The following is a 16,103-nucleotide window of genomic DNA, read 5'->3' on the forward strand; positions in this document are numbered from 1 at the left end:
ACATCTGGGTTTTACTTCCATTAGAACATAAGAATAGCCTTGCTGGGTCAGACAAATGGTCCATCAAGCCCAGTAGCCTGTTCTCATGGTGGTCAATCCAGGTCCCTAATACCTGGCTAAAATCCATGGAGTAGCAACATTCCATTCTACCGATCCAGGGCAAGAAAAGGCTTCCCCCATGTCTTTCTCAATAGCAGCTATACAAAGTAATAATAATAATAATAATAACTTTATTCTTGTATACCGCCAACAATCTTGCGACTTCTAGGCGGTTCACAACGAAGAGAAACTGTACAGACAGCGACTTACAGAGTATAGCTGAGAACATCTGATAGTAACAACAGTGATAATAATAGTAACAGTTTATATACTGCAGGACCGTGAAGTTCCTGCAGTAGGGTGAAGTGAAGTAGGGTAAATATAGTCAATTACTGATATTCAATTCATTAAAATGCTATACCAAGAATACCATAACATAAAAGTAATTAAATATTTAATTTATTGATTTCTTTAATTCAATTCAAATCCTAAAAACTAACAAAATTTATTTCATCTACATTTTAAATCTACAATAACATGTAATACAAAGTGCAAATTGCTACTAAAAACAAAATCATAGGCTGGGAAAAGCTACAGGTACTATCTAAAGCTTTAAATCTTCAAGGTTCTTAATAAGTTTTAAAGCCATTCAGGCCCAATGAAGTTCACGTAACTTGATGAGTCAATGAAAGTTCCAATATCTCCTTGAGTAGTAATCTGTAGGCTTGACCAGGCCAATTGTTCCTTATATTAATGATTCAATTATAAATTCTTAATCAGTTTTGAGGTTCTCTCTTCTTAATCCTTAAAGTTTTCCAGTTTTAATTACTTATATTATTCAATCAACATAAGCCTCCAACTCCAGCTGAGTTTCAGGGAGGTTGAAGATATAAGTACTAAGATAATAAGAAGAGTTTTCTAAATACTACAACTAGTGCATTTACTATAGTCAAATTCATTATAATAACCATTAATCATCAGTTCCTAGTTATGAATACCTAACTTACAACTGTTTCAACTATTTAAAATTATAACTTTTACCTGAAATTACTTCTGATACAGATCTCCGGTGAGAGTTCCTGCTGGGAAACATCAAGTGAGGGAATACCACCACAGAGCTCTTTATATAGGAGGAAACTACCTGGTCACATGACTCCCAATGACCTGTCCTCTGGGAGCTTAATTGTCATCCAATTTAACATCCAATGAATGGAATTAGGGTAGTTCCCTCACTTGATGTTTCCCAGCAGGAACTCTCAGCCGGAGATCTGTATCAGAAGTAATTTCAGATAAAAGCTGACTCCTTTATGTTCAAGAACTACTGTACAATAGGTTTGTTTTTTTCTAAGTGCCAGACATCTATTATGTTGAAGTTTAAAATAAGATCACCAGGTAATAAAGATACTTGCATGGACATATAGAAAAAAAAAATTCACCTTTTAAATATATGTACTATTGTAATTATAGGCCTGATGAAGATGAACCTCTGCCAGGAGACAACCTTTGAAAGCTGTAAATGTCCTATCACCTTGCTCTCCACTCCAGCCATTAGTGATTTGTTGAATGATGAGGACATGCTATACCTGCTAAGGATTAAGCTGGATCCATGCCATTCCACTGTAAAAAACTGGAGAAATTTTGCTAGCAAATGGGGTATGACGTATGATGAACTCTGTTTCCTAGAGCAGAAACAACAAAGTCCTACCCTGGAGTTCTTGCTACGGAACAGTGACAAGACTGTTGAAGAACTGATTGAGTTGTGCAAGCTATACAACAGGGTTGATGTCCAAAAAGTACTGCTGAGGTGGGTAGAGGAGGATTGGCCAAAAAAGAAGCATGCAAGCTGTAAAAAACATTTTCCAATTTAAAGGACATGATCATTTTGTGAATTTGAGTATTAGAAAGATCTTCATGTTTTAATGTTTGTTGTTATCTATAGAACAGAAACATGATCTGTGGCCTATAAGGATGTGCACATCTGCATGAAACCAGTGTGTGAGTGTATGGGGGGGAAGGGGGATTGGAAGTAAAGTTTGAAATATTTGAGGCAAGCTCTGTGAAAGCACCTTTGGGTTCTATATAATTTTGAGGAATAAAATTAATTCTATTGGCTCTCTTGGGTGTGTGAGTGCCTCTTCAATTTTTGTAGCAGGTAGTTTGTCATTTGTGTATGATCTAAAATTTAGATTCTAAATGATTTGAAGGGCTTAAAGGAAAGCTTACCCTGCTGGTGTTATGATTAATCCACACTACATAGTACTTCACTGATATTTCAAATAGCCTCAACTTTCAATGCCCAACTGTTTCTTAAATATTTCAAGCTGAGTATTCAAAATAACTTCTGTTTAACAACTGCCTCTGTATGGATAAATCCCCTATCTGTGAATTTTCAGCCACACTATCCTCCTAATTCTAAATATGGCATTACAAATCACATGCTTAATTTTGGGCATGTGCCCTATTTGCACATGCAGTTTAACTGCATAACAAGCCAATTAGTGCCAAAAATTGGGCACTGAATAACCAATTATCAGTGCTAATTTTAGCAATAATTTGAATATATGCACACATTTTTTTTTTTGAGCATATAAATTTTTACCTGAGGTCATAGGAGGAGCATGTACGGGCTAGGAATGTTCCTAGAATTTGTGTACAGTCGTACAGAATTAGGCAGACCCACACCTAATTTAGGCCCCAGAATTCCCACCAGATTTAGCTGGTGTAAATCCTCATACCCAAAATTGGGTATTGATCCCTGCACCAAATAAATGGAACCCAACTCAGACCACCTTTTATAGAATAGTGCTTAGCACTCATTTTTTTTACCACGTCAATTTTTTGGCACCATATACAGAATTTAGTTTTATACAGATAGTACTGCTGAAAATTCTAACACTAAAAAATAAAAAGCACCAAGCCCTATAGTAGTCATAGGAGCCAATTTCTGAAAATGACTGAGGTTGCTCAATTCATAACTCACAACAAATTTCCCCTCATCCAGAAAAAAAAGAAAAGGAAAAGGAAAAACAAAGTACATCTGGTAGCAAGTGGCCAGCCTGTATCCAAATGTTACCAGCAGAGCAGGTAATGTGGACATAACAAAAGTTAGGGTCCTGTCACTCTCTCTTCCCCATCACAGCTTGTCAGCATCATACTCTCTCATAAGCAAAATGCCTACTTATTTAATTTCTGCCCGCATGATGCTATGGCTCAGATAGTGGGTGGGGGATTCCTCCTCTAAAATGACCTTGAGTAACTTACCACTTAAGGGACATTTACTCTTTGGGAAAGGTCTGGATGACCTTATGGTCAGCATGAGGGATCACAAGCCGAAGTCTTTGCTGGACAGCAGACCTCAAACCCCTAGGGGATCAGGTCACAGTAATTTCAGGTCTCCAGACAATACCACCAGTTCCTAGAAGGGCCTTCAGGTAAGATATCTTTTCAATGCTCCAAAGATTTGGAGGGGCCAGGCACCCCAATCTTCATGATCCAGCTTCACCACAACTTCCAAGAAGTATTTATGATGTCAAGCCATCAGACGAGCCTCCACACATTGGAGGGAGTTTATTGGCCTATTGGGGAGTGTTGGTGAAAATCACCACAGATCACTGGGTGCTGGACATTATATGAGAGGGGTATATGCTCTAGTTCTTTTATCCCCTCCCGGTAATTTTTCTGGACTTTCCGACTGGGAAGCCGGAAAAAGCGGCCAAAGCCTGAGCAACAGGCTGGAAGTCATAGAGCTTGTACCAGAGAAAGATTCAGGCTCTGACAGATACTCAATATACTTCATAGTGCCAAAGTGAGGGTCAGAAGTTTGCAGGCCAATTCTGGACCTCAAAATAGTAAATGCAACCCTCAAGATTTCTCCATTTCTGCATTGAGATGGTGTGGTTGGTGATTGTTTTGGTGGTGCTGGGGGGAATTTCTCACCTCCCTGGATATGATGGAGGCCTATCTGTACATTTCCATTTTTCCAGAGCACAGGAAGTTCTTGCATTTCCATGTGTTAGAGCGACACGTCCAGTTTGCAGCCTTGCCCTTTGGGCTTGGACCTTCACCAAATTAATCATTGTTGTTGCAGCTCACCTGTGCAGAGCAGGCATACAAGTACATCCATATCTGGACAATTGAACAGCCCAGTCTGAATCCAAAGGCAGACTAGTGGTTCAAAGAGTGATTCAACTGCTGCAGAAGCTGGCCTGGGCTGGAATATCTTGGAGACCAGTTTATAACAAGGGAGAACAAAGTGTTGGTTCTCAAACTCATTGGTCTTTACCCATGACCGGTGTGTGGGGGTGCTGAACATATTCACTAATATATATACAGTATATATATTTTAAATTCTTTATTCATTTTTAAACGTACAATAAGTGCATCAATATAACAAATAGATCATAAATATATCACTTAATAGTCATCAAGAGTACACATAAAATGCTATTAACCCCCACCCTCCCCAACCCTTCCTATTATATAATCAAATACAATGTACAATATACATTAATAAAATAATAAAATTATCCTCCCTCCCCCCTCGTAATTGTACCTGTAAATCAAGGGAAAAGAATCATTTAATCATTGCAATATTTTGTTAATGGCTCCCACACATCTTGAAATTTTCTAAAACACCCTCGCTGTATTGCAATATATCTTTTCATTTTATATATATGACATAGGGAATTCCACCAAAAATTATAGTTTAGTCTACTCCAGTTTTTCCAATTGTACGTAATTTGTTGAATGGCAACCCCAGTCATTATAAGCAATAATTTGTTATTATTTGAAGAAATTTGACTTTTTGCTCTCATTGCCATACCAAACAACACAGTGTCATATGACAATGCCACTGGATTGTCTAATAAACAATTAATTTGGCCCCAAATTGATTTCTAAAAGTTCATAATAAATGGTCAATAGAACAATAAATGCTCTAAAGTCCCTGCTTCGAGATGACAATGCCAACATCTATTAGACTTAGAGCTATCCAATTTTTGTAACCGAACAGGGGTCCATAACGCTCTATGTAACAGAAAAAAAACATGTTTGTCTCATAGATGCTGACATTGTACATCTCAACCTCCAAGTCCAAATTTGTGTCCATTTAGACACAGAAATTTGATGTTTAATCTCTCAGACCAGTGTTTGATTTCTTTTTAATAAATCCAGTTAATAATTTATACCATTGGGCAGCCTGATGACCCAGGAAGTCCGCCTGAAAGCATAAGAACTCCATACTATATTGTTCACTAAGATTTTTCCATTGAGGGAACCCAGCCTGAATGGCCTGCTTCAATTGCAACCATCTAAAACTTTCTGATTTATTAAGGCCATATTGTATTGCAATTGTGAAAACTCAAGCAGTTTACCATTAGAGATAACATCATTTAATAAACATATACCTGCAATCATCCAATGCTTCCAGACAATCCTTTCTCTGCCTATTTCAATCTTGGAGTTCAGCCATATAGATTGATTTGTAGATTTGTAAATTGGAATAGTTGTTAAATTACTTATATAATGCAATATTTTCCATGTATCAGCTAATATTTTACTATCTTTACTGTAACTAGGCATTTTGATACTGACATGGCAAAGGCGCAATGGAGAAATGAGTTGCCATTCTAACCACAACCAATCTGGGAGTTTTTCCATGAGCTCTGGGAGGACCCAATACATACCCTGGCGCAATATATAGGCTTGATGATACCTATAAAAATTGTGAAAATTTACCCCTCCCTCTGAAATTGGCCTTTGTAAAGATATCAAAGCAACTCTAGGAGTTTTACCCAGTCAAATAAATTTTATAAGAATGCTATTTAATTTTTTTATAAAAGGACTCTTGAAAATAAACCGGCAACATACCCATCTGATAACAAACCACAGGCAAGATCATAATCTTAATAGTTTGGACTCTCCCCCACCATGAAAGATGTGAAGGATTCCATTGCTCACACATTTCTGTTACCTTCTGTAATAAAGATTTTTCATTTATTTTCATTGTTTCTTCCAGCGTATTTTTAATCCAAATACCTAAATACTTTATTCTATCTTCTCTCCAGAGAAAGGGAAATGAATCAAATAAACCTTTTGTACAGTGGACATTAAGGCCCTGATTCTTAAAAGTGCCGTCCCGATTTTAGGCAGCTGTAGGCGTCCTACAACTGTCTAATCAACCAATCGGGATGCACGTTTTTAAAAAAAATGCTCCCCAGGCAGGCCGCCTATATTGAAGGCGCCTCCAGGAGCCTAGGGAGGCCCGCAAGATGCCTAAGCTCACCTAAGGGCCTTAGGCGAACCTAGGCGGCCCTACGCATCTCCTTAGTAGAGGAAGAGACGCTTAAAATGTAGGCCAGCAAAATGCTGGCATACATTGTAAGTAGACACGGCCGTTATACTTATTGGGGCAAGGGATCTCTCTGCCGCGATAAGTATAGCGGCCGCCTGTCCGATTGCCGGCAGGAGGTGACCAACCCCTCCTGCTGGAAGATACCCTCCCGACACTACCAATCATCGGCAGGAGGGTGCCCAATCCCTCCTGCCGGAAGATGCCCTCCCTCCAGAAGCCCCCCCCGCGCTAACAGCCCTCCCCCCCGCTAACAGTCACCAATGACCACCCCTAACTTCCCCAACTAACCTCCCCCCCAAACTAACCTTTAATTGTTGGACGGACGGACGGGTCTTGATACCATCCAGGCGCCTGGGCCAATCAGGCCTTAGATTTAGTGGGGATGGGCGGACCCGCTATGCCTAAGGCCTGATTGGTCCAGGCTTCTAGTTTGGGGGAGAGGTTAATTGGGGGGAAGTTAGGGGTGGTCATTGGTGGCTGTTAGCGCGGGGGGGGGCATCTTCCAGCAGGAGGGATTGGGCACCCTCCTGCCGGTGATCAGTAATGTCGGGGGGGGGCATCTTTCGGCAGGAGGGATTGGGCACCCTCCTGCCGGTGATCGGTAGTGTCGGGGGGGGGCATCTTCCGGCAGGAGGGATTGGGCACCCTCCTGCCAGTGATCGGTAGTGTCGGGGGGGAGGGCGGTGTTCTGGCAGGAGGGGTTGGGCACCCTCCTGCTGGCAATCGGACAGGCGGCCACTATACTTATCGCGTCAGGGAGATCCCTTGCCGCAATAAGTGTAGTGGCTGCGTCTACTCTAACCGAATTCTGTAACCGGCGTCTGTAACATGGACGCCGGTTACAGAATCGGGGTTAGTGTAGGCCCAATTCTGTATTGGTCGCCCCTCCTGGGCCGTCCTATACAGAATCTGGGCCTAAGTGGAAGAATTTCTGATTTACTCCAATTTATTTTGTAACCTGAAAATTTTCCAAATTTCTCAGTCAGTTCAAGTAAATAAGGAATGGTTGTCACAGGATTTCTCAAATAGAGCAATATATCGTCCGCATAAGCAGACCTTATATTCCTGATCTCTACGAGGAATACCCTGTATCTCCTCTGTTTGCTGAATAGCTAATAACAAGGGTTCCAATACAATATCAAAAAGCAGAGGAGATAAGGGACAACCTTGTCTAACCCCCATTTGCTACCTAAAACTTTCTGAAAAATTATTATTAATATACAGTTTAGCAACAGGGGAGCTATACAATGTTTGAACCATTTGTATAAATCCTGAACCTATGCCAAACCACTCCAACGCTTGATACATGAAGGTCCATTCAACTCGATCAAAGGCCTTCTCTGCATCTAGGGATACAGAAAAAGCCGGATCATTTAAGGCTTTGACAGATTTAACATATGTAAAGCCAGCCTAGTATTATTAGAAGAATGTCTTTGAGCAACGAATCCTGTTTGGTGCATTCCAATAATAAAAGGGAGAGCTTTAGCCAAATGTATAGCCAATGTTTTAGCTAAAAGTTTTCCATCCACATTAATTAAAGAAATAGGCCTGTAATTTGAAACCAGTGTGGGATCTTTATTTGGCTTTGGCAAAACTATAGTTAACGATTCTGCCATGGTACCTGTAATACAACCTTTAGTTAGTTGATTCTGATATAAATTTAAGAAATATGGTAATAGGGTAATTTTAAATGATTTATAAAACTCTACTGTAAAACCATCCCCACCTGGAGCGGATCCAACTCTAAGGAACTTCAATGCTGCTTGCAATTCTTTTATTGATATTGGCTTTTCTAAGCTTTCTTTTATATGCTCAGGAATTTTCGGTCCCTTAATTAATTTAAAAATTCCAATCCATCCTTTTCTTTATCTAAATAAGGCTCAGAAGAATACAAATCTTTATAAAAATGTAAAAATTGTTTTAAATAGGACCAATTTGTGTAAAAGAATTCCCTTTTTCATCTTTTATCGCCACTACTTTAGTTTTTCGTTTTTTTTTGCTTTTAAATAATTTGCCAGTAGTCTTCCTGCCTTATTTGAATTTGCATAATACAATGCCTGTTGGGAAAATAAATCTTTCCTTATCATTTTAGAAGAAATCTCATTATATTTTCCTTTAGCTTTCAAGAGATCTTGTAATGTGGAATATTCCCATTTATCAACCAGTTTTGATTCTAATATCTTTATATCTTGTTCCAAATTATAAAATTGTTTTTTAATTTTCTTTTAATGTATGCCAAAAAAAAATAATTTGACCTCTCATGGTTGCCTTAAAAACATTCAACCTATTATATATGCCAAAACATACCACTTATTAGGGACAGTGCACCTACTACCATCAGCTATTATAGTGTCTTATAAGAACTAAACTCAGGAAAAGGCCTCAGAATCGGAGCCTACGCACAGTCTTGATCACAGACTGAAGTTGTCAGCGTAGTTTTTTTAGCTCCTTAGCTCCAGTCATAGGCCAAAAACCTGAGAATATGTATTAGTATTTTTAAATAATTTTTATAAATATTTTTAATACTTTTTTGAATAAATAATTTTAAGTATTCTAAGTAACTGAATGTTATTTTAGTAGATGCAACTATTCCTAAATTTTGAAAAAACTAGCAACTGAGCACTTATCTCAATCTTCTTTCATGTGCTTCAGTATTGCCTCAGCTTCAAGTGATTCATTATTTGCTGTTAGATTGCTGCCACTGCCTTTTCGTGGATGCACTACTTTTTCCACTGCTTCAGGGCCAACGGCAAAATCAATACAGCATTGTTCACAGCCGCCAGAAATTGAAAAATTTGAAAAATTTCTGGCGGCTGTGAACAATGCTGTATTGATTTTGCCATTGGCCCTGAAGCAGTGGAAAAAGTAGTGTATCCATGAAATGGCAGTGGCAGCAATCTAACAGCAAATAATGAATCACTTGAAGCTGAGGCAATACTGAAGCACATGAAAGAAGATTGAGATAAGTGCTCAGTTGCTAGTTTTTTCAAAATTTAGGAATAGTTGCATCTACTAAAATAACATTCAGTTACTTAGAATACTTAAAATTATTTATTCAAAAAAGTATTAAAAATATTTATAAAAATTATTAAAAAATACTAATACACATTCTCAGGTTTTTGGCCTATGACTGGAGCTAAGGAGCTAAAAAAAACTACGCTGACAACTTCAGTCTGTGATCAAGACTGTGCGTAGGCTCCGATTCTGAGGCCTTTTCCTGAGTTTAGTTCTTATAAGACACTATAATAGCTAATGGTAGTAGGTGCACTGTCCCTAATAAGTGGTATGTTTTGGCATATATAATAGGTTGAATCCTTTGAGCCACTTTGGGTGACACTTTATAAGTTATTTGCCTTAAAAACATCCCACAGCGTTTCTATAGAGATATCTTCTACATTATTAATTTGAAAATAATCATTTATTTTCAACTGTATTTCCTCTATAAAATTTGGTTCCGTCAGCAAGGTATTATCAAATCTCCATACCGGTCTATTATCTTCTTGGTCGGTTATTTTCATTTTAATCCACACCCCACCATGATCAGATAAAATAATTGGATCAGTGAAGGCTTGTGTTACTTGCTGAATTAATGTATTTGAAACAAATATATAGTCTATTCTTGAAAATGATTTGTGTATATGGGAACAAAATGAAAATTCTCATTCATTAAAATGAAATATTCGCCATATATCTTTCAAATCACAATTTTGTACCAAATTATCCAATCCTAATGATTTCATAATTCTGCTAGGTTTTTTGTCCATTAAAGGATCCATAACAGTATTAAAATCCCCTGCCACAACTAAATTAGAAGCAGCCAGTGGTAATAACAATGGATGTAGAGATTTTAAAAATTCAATCTGATTCGAATTAGGTGCATATATATTGAATAGCGCCATTGTAGTATTTCCCATAGTCATTTCTACATATATCCATCTCCCTGCAGGATCAGCAGCAATCAATTTAAATATAGCATTATATTTTTTATGAACTAATATTGCTACACCTGCTTTTTTTTCACAGCAGGGGCAAAGAAACAATGTTTTAGCCAATCCCGTTCTAGCTTTTTAGACTCTAAATCTGATAAATGGGTCTCTTGGATAAAACATATATCTATGTTTTGCTGTTTTAAAAACAATAATGTTTTCTTCCTTTTTATTGGGTGATTGAGACCATTAACGTTTAATGAGAATAATTTAAGCTCCATTTAAATATTTATTCCTATGACATTTGAACTTCAACAGAAGCTTGATCATTTTATAATTTTCCTGTATAAAATTATTTTCCCTTAAATTACAATAATAAACATCCTCTCCTACCCTTGATTCATTAAAATTTTATTTATAAGATTACAAAATCCCTTCACTTCCCCCTCCCATATCCCTCCCCTCTTTATAATACGATAACTTAAAGACATAAGATCAGACCAGCTATCCCACTTCTCCCCCAAACATCCTCTTTACTATTTCTCTTTAATATATATATATTGATCCATTCATATATTTAAAACCCCCCTTTGCTTATTCATTTAATTATTTCCCTATTCCATTACATATAAACTACATTAATTCAATTCCATAGATAAAAGTATACATTAAAAATATAATATGTTATTAATATCAATCTAAAAATCAATAATATATTAAAATTTCCAATTATATATCTCTTTAATAATTCTTGAATTAGTTTTAAACCATAAATGTATTACCATATTATAGTGTTTTAAATCCCATTGAACTAGGAACTCTATTTCATTAATTTATATAAATTCATGCAATCATTCAATCTATTAAATATTTCATATACTATTAGTTTTATCCAATCCTTCTTTTCGTTTTATTTATTTTAGTAAAACAGCTATATAGTAATATAAATAATAAAATAAAGTAGAATGCATTACAATATTTCATTCTTCCTTCCCTCAATTTATTATGTAATCATTATAACCTCCATATTCAACCATTCATTCATCTCATGTTATCTTTTCATTTAAAATATGTAAAAGGTATAATTTAGAATCCATCCAAACTGTAAGTTTTAATTCTGTTAATATACTTTCTTATTACTAAAAACAAGAGTATGTTAATGAATCAAATATCACTTCAGTTTTGTGCAAAACAGAGCTGCATATCTCCATTTCAAAACTCCCTGTCAGTACCAACAGAAAAATTTCTTCTAAGGCTGTAATTGTTCACATAATAGCAGCTGTGGACAACATAATACACAGCTGAGGACACATAATAGCAGCTGTGTGACAACACTTGGTGACCTTGAACTTTTCAGACAAAGATCCATTTGATATCTTCAAACCCCACTCTCACCTCTCCATGCCAGCAGGGAAGAAGAAGTGCGACCAAAGGGAATTACCTCGACGTTTTCTCCATTCAAACCCGGAACCGGAAGTGACCAGGAACTATGAGCTGTAAACAAACCAACAAGTTTCTTTTTTGTCACTCCACCGACTTCACCGGAAGGAACAGAAATTTGATATCCAAACGCCACAAATCAGCCTTTCTCCATCCCGATCTCGCACAATCCATTTTCTCAGCTGCCCCAGCCCCATCTCTCATCTGTTCGCCGACCTTTGAGTGCGCTGCGGCGGTGGATTTATTCCAAGCCGCGCAGCCATTCTCCAGAGGATCACGGCTCTATCAGATGCATCGCCTCTCTTCCAGGCCAGTCAGGCAGCTGCAGCGGTCTTTTCTCCGATCTGTTCATAAGGATGACTTCACAAAGAAATTCCACCATCTATACAGTATGTCCCCCCTGCCATCATTCATCAACACAGATCCAGTGAAGGCATCAGGATCAAAGATTTTACCATTCCATCCTAGATTCATCAGATGTCATCATATTCTTGAATAATTAATTACATCACCAGGTATTTATATGTAACCTTAGAATCTTTTCTTGTTTTAAAAAGTTTCCAATTCCATCAGATCTATTTCAGTTAAAAATAAATCTTAATATATATATATTCATTTATTTCTATAATTCTGAATTTTTTCTATTTTTCCAGCTAAATTTTCCCCCTTACCAGCATTTTAAGTCTCAGTTCATGGGTATTTCTTGAGCAGATATGAACTCTTTTAAGTTTTTCTGGGTCTTCCAATAAAAGAGTTTTATCTTTATAGGTGATTTTCATTTGTGCCTGATAAAATAAGCCATATTTTGCACCTATTTCTTTTAACGGTTGTCTTAGTTATAAAAACCTCTGCCTTATTTGAACAGTTTCCTTAGCCAAGTCCGGAATGAAGATCAATTTAGAATCTTTATACATAATATTTTGTACATCTCTAGCCACTTTTAAAATGTCCAAAACATGATGGAACCTCATTACTTTAAATATAACTATTCTTGGCTTACCTGGGTTTTGAACTTTTTTTGTTCCAATTCTGTGTGCTTTTTCTATTTCTAATGGTGTTTTTATCTTTAGTGGAAGGATCTTTAGTAGAATTTCTTCTAGGAAAGAAATCATGTTTTTTCCTTCACTCCCTCTTTTAATCCCAAAATTCTGTTTCCTAGAATGATTTTCAAGATCAGTCATCTTCTGCATCTCCTTTAACATTTTATGATCCTCTTTATTTTCTTGTTGTGTTTGTTCTAATTTTTCTATTCTGTTTTCCATATTATCAATCCTGTTAGTAATTGTATCCAGTTTGTTGTTCATGTGATTAATTTCCTTTCGTATCTCCATCAGAGTTAAACTTATGTTTTCCAGTTTGTCTATAACATCAATTACATCCAGTGCATCTATAGATGTTGAACCTCCATTTGATGTCTGTGGATCTTCCTTAAGCCTTTTGTTTTTCCCCAAAGATTTTACTGAGATTTCTTGTAACTTCTGTTTTGTGGATGTCATCTTTGAAGATTTTCTCCCAAACAAGGCAAAAATTATTATATATTAATCTCTTATATTAGATGTTCAGTGGAGGGAGCTCAGTTTTCAGCCAGCCATTCACTCTGCCTCCAAGTTCCGGAATCACATTTACTAATATATTAATTATTTTGTTTTATAGATGTGCATTTAAATAAAGTGTTTTTTTTTAATTATTATTATTGCATACTTTTGTTATTTAACAGCATTTTAAAAAAATCTTTATTAATTTTTCAAAACTAATACAGTGGCAGGAATTATACAGACAAACAAGCACTTATATTCAATCAATAACAATGCAGAAGAAAAATATTCCTCTCCTCCCATCCAATACATTTAATTAAAGAATAAACCAACAAGATATCCCCCCATCTTGGATGTGTATGGAAATAAAAATTAAAAACAAGCTCTGCCCCTATTTAACAGCATTTTTGATTAAGATTTGTTTTTTGAGTGCTGATTTGAATCATAATATTCCCCGAGATATTGATGTATCTAATATTCTTATAACACATGGGGCTGGATTCTGTATAGGATGCCCAGTCTCAGAAGCCGCCTAAGTAGCTTTTGAGAATCGCACAAGGGCGTCCTATAAAGAATCGCATCTGTCTGCCTAAGCCTGCCTAATAACCTGATTCTCCAACCGGCATCCATGTCACAAAATCGGGTTGCCTCTGAGCTTAGGGATCTCCCTGCTGCAATAAGTTCAGCAGCAACCCATCCCTCCTCCCAGCGAAGACTATCAGCAGGATGGATGCCCAGTCCCTCCTGCCGGAACCCCCCACCCCCTAACATCACTGGGGTGGGGCCTTAGACTCTGATTGGCCCAGGTGCTTAAGGCCCCTCCCGTAGGAGGGGCCTTAGGCACCTGGGCCAACCAGAATCTTAGGCCACATTTGAAGTACATTCTAGGATGCCCTGGGAGTAGCATATGATTCTGATTGGCCAGATTCCTTAGGCCACTCCTAAGGCTACTTCCGGACTAAGGCACACCTACGCCTAGCCTTAGGCGGACCTATGCGCCTCCCTAGGCACCTACAGTGTAGGTGGCCTGCTTTGGGAAGTTTAAAAAACCCCCACAAAAAAACATGCATCCCAATTGGCTGGTTAGGCAGCAATTGGCCGCCTACAATTGGGACACCATTCATAGAATTTGGCCCATGGTGTCTATGGATCTTTATAAAATAGGATGGAACTAGGCACCTACTTGGCCTTCACAAATGGACAACTTGTTATATAATTACCCTCATGGTGTTGGGATGAAGCAAAGGAGTAGCCTAGTGTATGGAGCACTGAGCAGATCAGGGAAGCTCAGTTCATATCCTATTGCTGCTGCTTCTGATCTTCAGCCAGCACTTAACCCTCCATTGTCGCAGCAACAAATATATCTTATTCAAAAAAGCTGTATAGAAAATATTTTCATTTAACAAATCTTTATACATAATCATTACACCATGCTCTATAAATAATTCAAATGCCCATTAAACTTATATATTGAACTAGAGTCCCTTTCCTAATTATGACTAAAATGTCCTGTGAAATGTTCTGTTCGCACAATATTTCAAACCGTAATCTTCTTCTTTCTATCTCCTTGAATTCAAATATTTTGTTTGCTGTGAAATGTAATTGAATGTTAACATAAGAACAGCCTTTCTGGGTCAGACCAATGGTCCATCATGCCCAGTAGCCCGTTCTCACGGTGGCTAATCCAGGTCACTAGTACCTGGCCAAAACCCAAAGAGTAGCAATATTCCATACTACTGATCTAGGGCTTCCCCCTTGTCTTTCTCAATAACAGACTATGGACTTTTCCTCCAGGAAATTGTCCAAACCTTTCTTAAAATCAGCTATGCAGACTTCCGGTGACATCACGGAGCATGGTAGCAGGTTAGAGTGGGAGCTCTGACTTCCGAGCGCGATCACCTACCTTCCAGAGGCGGTTGTGAGCTTTGACCCAGTACAGGGTCCCATCAACTGAAACCCAGAGTGGGCCGCGCTTAAAAAATGCTGTCCAAAAAAAAGATCGATGAGGGGAGACAGCCCGATAAGGGAGCGGAGAAGGGCGGCCTGCGCCATGTGTGCGGGGCCTCCAGCACATCCGTGCGAGAGTCCGGGGAGAGCGCGTCTGAGGATGAATCGGAGCGGGGCGCCTCTTCAGTAGCTGTTACCAAGGCGGATCTTCAGCAGTGGGCCTATGACATCAAACATGAAGTGGCAGCAATGAAAGGCAAAATAAAAGAGGCTGTCAAAAAAATTAGGCAGGACTTTGCTGACCTTCTGGGGAGAGTGTAGGAGACAGAGTGGCGCACTGGAGAACAAGAAGTGGTGGTGCAGGATCTGAGCAACGCTTTTGATGCGGCTCAGGACTGGCAAGACTGTTTTGCACAAGTGGAGGACCTGGGTCACACAAAAACAATGTGCGCATTAGAGGGGTGCCCGAAACAGCTCATTACCAAGATACAGTGCAAGTGGTCCAAGAGATCTTTGGCACCCTTTTCCTACCGGTGGGGGATACTGCTGGCGCGCTGGCAGGGGTGAAGGTGGATAGGGCCCATCGTACTCTGGGGCCCAAGAAAGCTCTACAGTAGATTTCTTTTGCGACGTTAATCCCGGTATCAGCTCAAATTTGATCACATTATGAACACTGTATCCCAGTGGACCCAACACAGTTAACTCCTGTACTAAGCCTTGTTTCCAGAATCCACTGGTGACAAAAAGGGTATTTCAATATTTCATTTAACTTCACACATGGACAACTTAACTTGAAATATCCTTTTGTCCACATTAAAAACATTTTCTGCAGATTTTATTGGCAAAAAAAAAAAAGGACCCGTG

The 16,103-nt window shown here is 38.2% G+C and overlaps 1 protein-coding gene across 1 annotated transcript in view; it reads left to right on the top strand.

Annotated features, from left to right (window-relative positions):
* Positions 1-2,151, top strand: part of EDARADD (EDAR associated death domain) — a 162,533-nt gene extending 160,382 nt beyond the window's left edge. The window contains exon 6 of the mRNA XM_033935585.1: positions 1,507-2,151. Within this exon, the coding sequence (XP_033791476.1) occupies positions 1,507-1,907 (401 nt within the window). The 3' untranslated portion in view covers positions 1,908-2,151. The remainder of the gene's footprint in view (positions 1-1,506) is intronic.
* The last annotated feature ends 13,952 nt before the right edge of the window (positions 2,152-16,103 follow it).

The sequence above is a fragment of the Geotrypetes seraphini genome, chromosome 3 (assembly GCF_902459505.1).
Source record: "Geotrypetes seraphini chromosome 3, aGeoSer1.1, whole genome shotgun sequence".
Taxonomy (NCBI): domain Eukaryota; kingdom Metazoa; phylum Chordata; class Amphibia; order Gymnophiona; family Dermophiidae; genus Geotrypetes; species Geotrypetes seraphini.